Source organism: Epargyreus clarus, unplaced genomic scaffold (genome assembly GCF_041222505.1).
Source record: "Epargyreus clarus isolate Ecla_fem2 unplaced genomic scaffold, WU_Ecla_fem_2.2 ptg000024l, whole genome shotgun sequence".
Classification (NCBI taxonomy): domain Eukaryota; kingdom Metazoa; phylum Arthropoda; class Insecta; order Lepidoptera; family Hesperiidae; genus Epargyreus; species Epargyreus clarus.
Genome location: NW_027332231.1, coordinates 14,285,200 through 14,287,500, shown reverse-complemented (window position 1 = coordinate 14,287,500; position 2,301 = coordinate 14,285,200). Strand labels below are relative to the sequence as shown.

The following is a 2,301-nucleotide window of genomic DNA, read 5'->3' as shown; positions in this document are numbered from 1 at the left end:
CGTAGGCAAATTATTAAAAAATTACACCTTCCAATGTATGTATATTGTAGCTATATGGTGTGTTACCGTTAGGGAAAGACTTGATGAACTTGTCGGTGTTCTCGTGGTGCATGCGGTGCGAGTCGGTGAGCAGGTTGAAGTGGCTGCTCATGCACTTGATGGCGCAGCCCAGCTCGCGGTCCTCGAACTTGAAATCCTCGCGCCAGAAGTGGAAGAACTCCTCCATTTTGTCCTCCGTCAGCTGGCTCTTAATTATCAGAAGTTAAAAGATTGAAAAACAACGTAAGATTTGTTTGAATACATAGTAATCTTTTTAAACGTCTACAACTCTACATTAAATGAATTTTAAGAAAAATGTGATCTGTTAATAAATAGGTATAATTAGTAGACTAATTGTTTTATTAGCATTATCTTTGGACTAGCTCCTTTACGTAGATATTTCATTTTATTTCGATAACCATGTCGATCTTACTTCCTCCCTGCAATGTTTCAGCGCTTCTCCAAACCCTAGCGTGACGTCTTTCATGACCTCAACGGAGGCTCGCGAGCCTGCCACTGCCAGCATCACCAACAAACAGACCTTATCTATCATGTTTACTTGTATATTATCAGACTGTACTTCATTATGATGTAGAAGGTATTATATACCAGGGTCTAGGATTTAATCACTGGCTGGGTGACACACATGATGACTGTCATTTGGTAGACAAACGCGTGATCGCATGTTTTGTTTGAACTACCTATCCAGTGTAGCCGCAATTGTAGGACTGTCATTATACAAAAGCGTCGGTGATTAGAGCTCTGTCACACGTTTGTTAACCTAGAATTATGCTAATGATGTACAAATATTGTTTTATTTGTCTGAAGTACAGGTTGTCATAAGGTTATTTGTCAGAAGAATATTATGTAATAAACTGGTATGGCAATTCAACTAATTTTGGCATATTGTGGCAGTTCAAGCTTAGTTTCTAGTCTGCTGAATTTGGCAAAGAAGACTTACTTATACAATTGTTATTTCCTATAGACCAGTGCAGAAGCCTTTAAAAATGGTAAAAAATGAAAAAAAATTACAATAGAATGAAACCCATTGGAAAAGGAGGGGAATATGATCAAAATGAAAGGAAAAATAAATTACGGTCGATCCGAGTTCGGGAGTGGGAGGGGGTGAGTTTTTAAGGGTAAAAAATGGTTTATCTTGATTTCCGGCTAATCTACACGTCCTATGCGAAAAAGTTCAATGGCAAAGTTGTAGGTAATAAAAAGATCTACAACTTTTGTATTTGCAATTTTTTCACATAACCTCAAAATTTGGGTGAAAATTTCAAAAAACCAAGTTTTTGGTTTTTTATTTATATCTTTTTCAAAAAATTTTTTTTTTATACGGAATTTGGTGAAAACTTACCTTATTATGTCCAAAATACACTGTAATTTATTTGATTAAAAATATTTATTTTTTCGCCTTATTTTCACTTAATATCAAAAAAGCATCCTAATTTTCAATCGAAAATTCTGACGTCAAAATATCAGCTTTTTTCAAAAAGTTTGGAGGCTTTTTGTTCGTTGAAATATCTACTTTCTGATGGTGTAAAAAAAATATACATTACTATAGGAAATGTTCTCAGAAAATGCAAAAAATTGAAAAAAACCCAAATTCGAAAATTTTTTTTATATCATTATGTACAATTTTGAGGTATTTATTAAAATTTACACTTTAATTACTCAAAAAACGTAAGATTTCATGTTTTATTGATAAATTAAAAAGTTGCAAATTAAAATATACTTCAATAATTAACAAACAAATAAGTTAATAAAGTTAATATTTAATAAGAAATCTACAATATTTTGAAAAAGTTGTAGAATCTTATTTAAATAATATTTGTAGATGTCTATTTACTGCTGTTTTAAGATAATTTATATACCTGAGTGACCTTCGGTAAATTTTAGCCCATTGTAAGTTATTTCATAGAGAAGTGGGGACGGATCTAGGAGGGTCTGGGCCTTACTACATACCTGCTATTTCGTAGCAGCTGTAAAAACCGTTAGCCAGTATTCGAGATACAGAGCAGTGTACAACATCGTTTTTAAAAATACACGTGCAGGCTCAGTTACTCTAAGTGAATTGTGAGAAATTTACTTTATTCAAAAAATCGTTTGGAATCTACATAGCAAGGTAAATACAATCTGTATTTTAATCTATATTAATCAACTTTAAAATAAAAATAGTAATATTTTCTTTCATAAATAGTATGTTTAACATAACATAACCTAAAAAATTAAAATTGAATGATATTTTAGTACAAG

General features: G+C 32.1%; 1 protein-coding gene across 1 annotated transcript in view; it reads right to left on the bottom strand.

The window, feature by feature from the left end:
* Positions 1-616, bottom strand: part of GOBP1 (general odorant binding protein 1) — a 1,806-nt gene extending 1,190 nt beyond the window's left edge. The window contains exons 1-2 of the mRNA XM_073086425.1: positions 473-616; positions 67-247 (exon numbers count right to left, since the gene is read on the bottom strand). Of these exons, the coding sequence (XP_072942526.1) occupies positions 67-247; positions 473-592 (301 nt within the window). The 5' untranslated portion in view covers positions 593-616. The remainder of the gene's footprint in view (positions 1-66; positions 248-472) is intronic.
* Between the last annotated feature and the right edge of the window lie 1,685 nt (positions 617-2,301).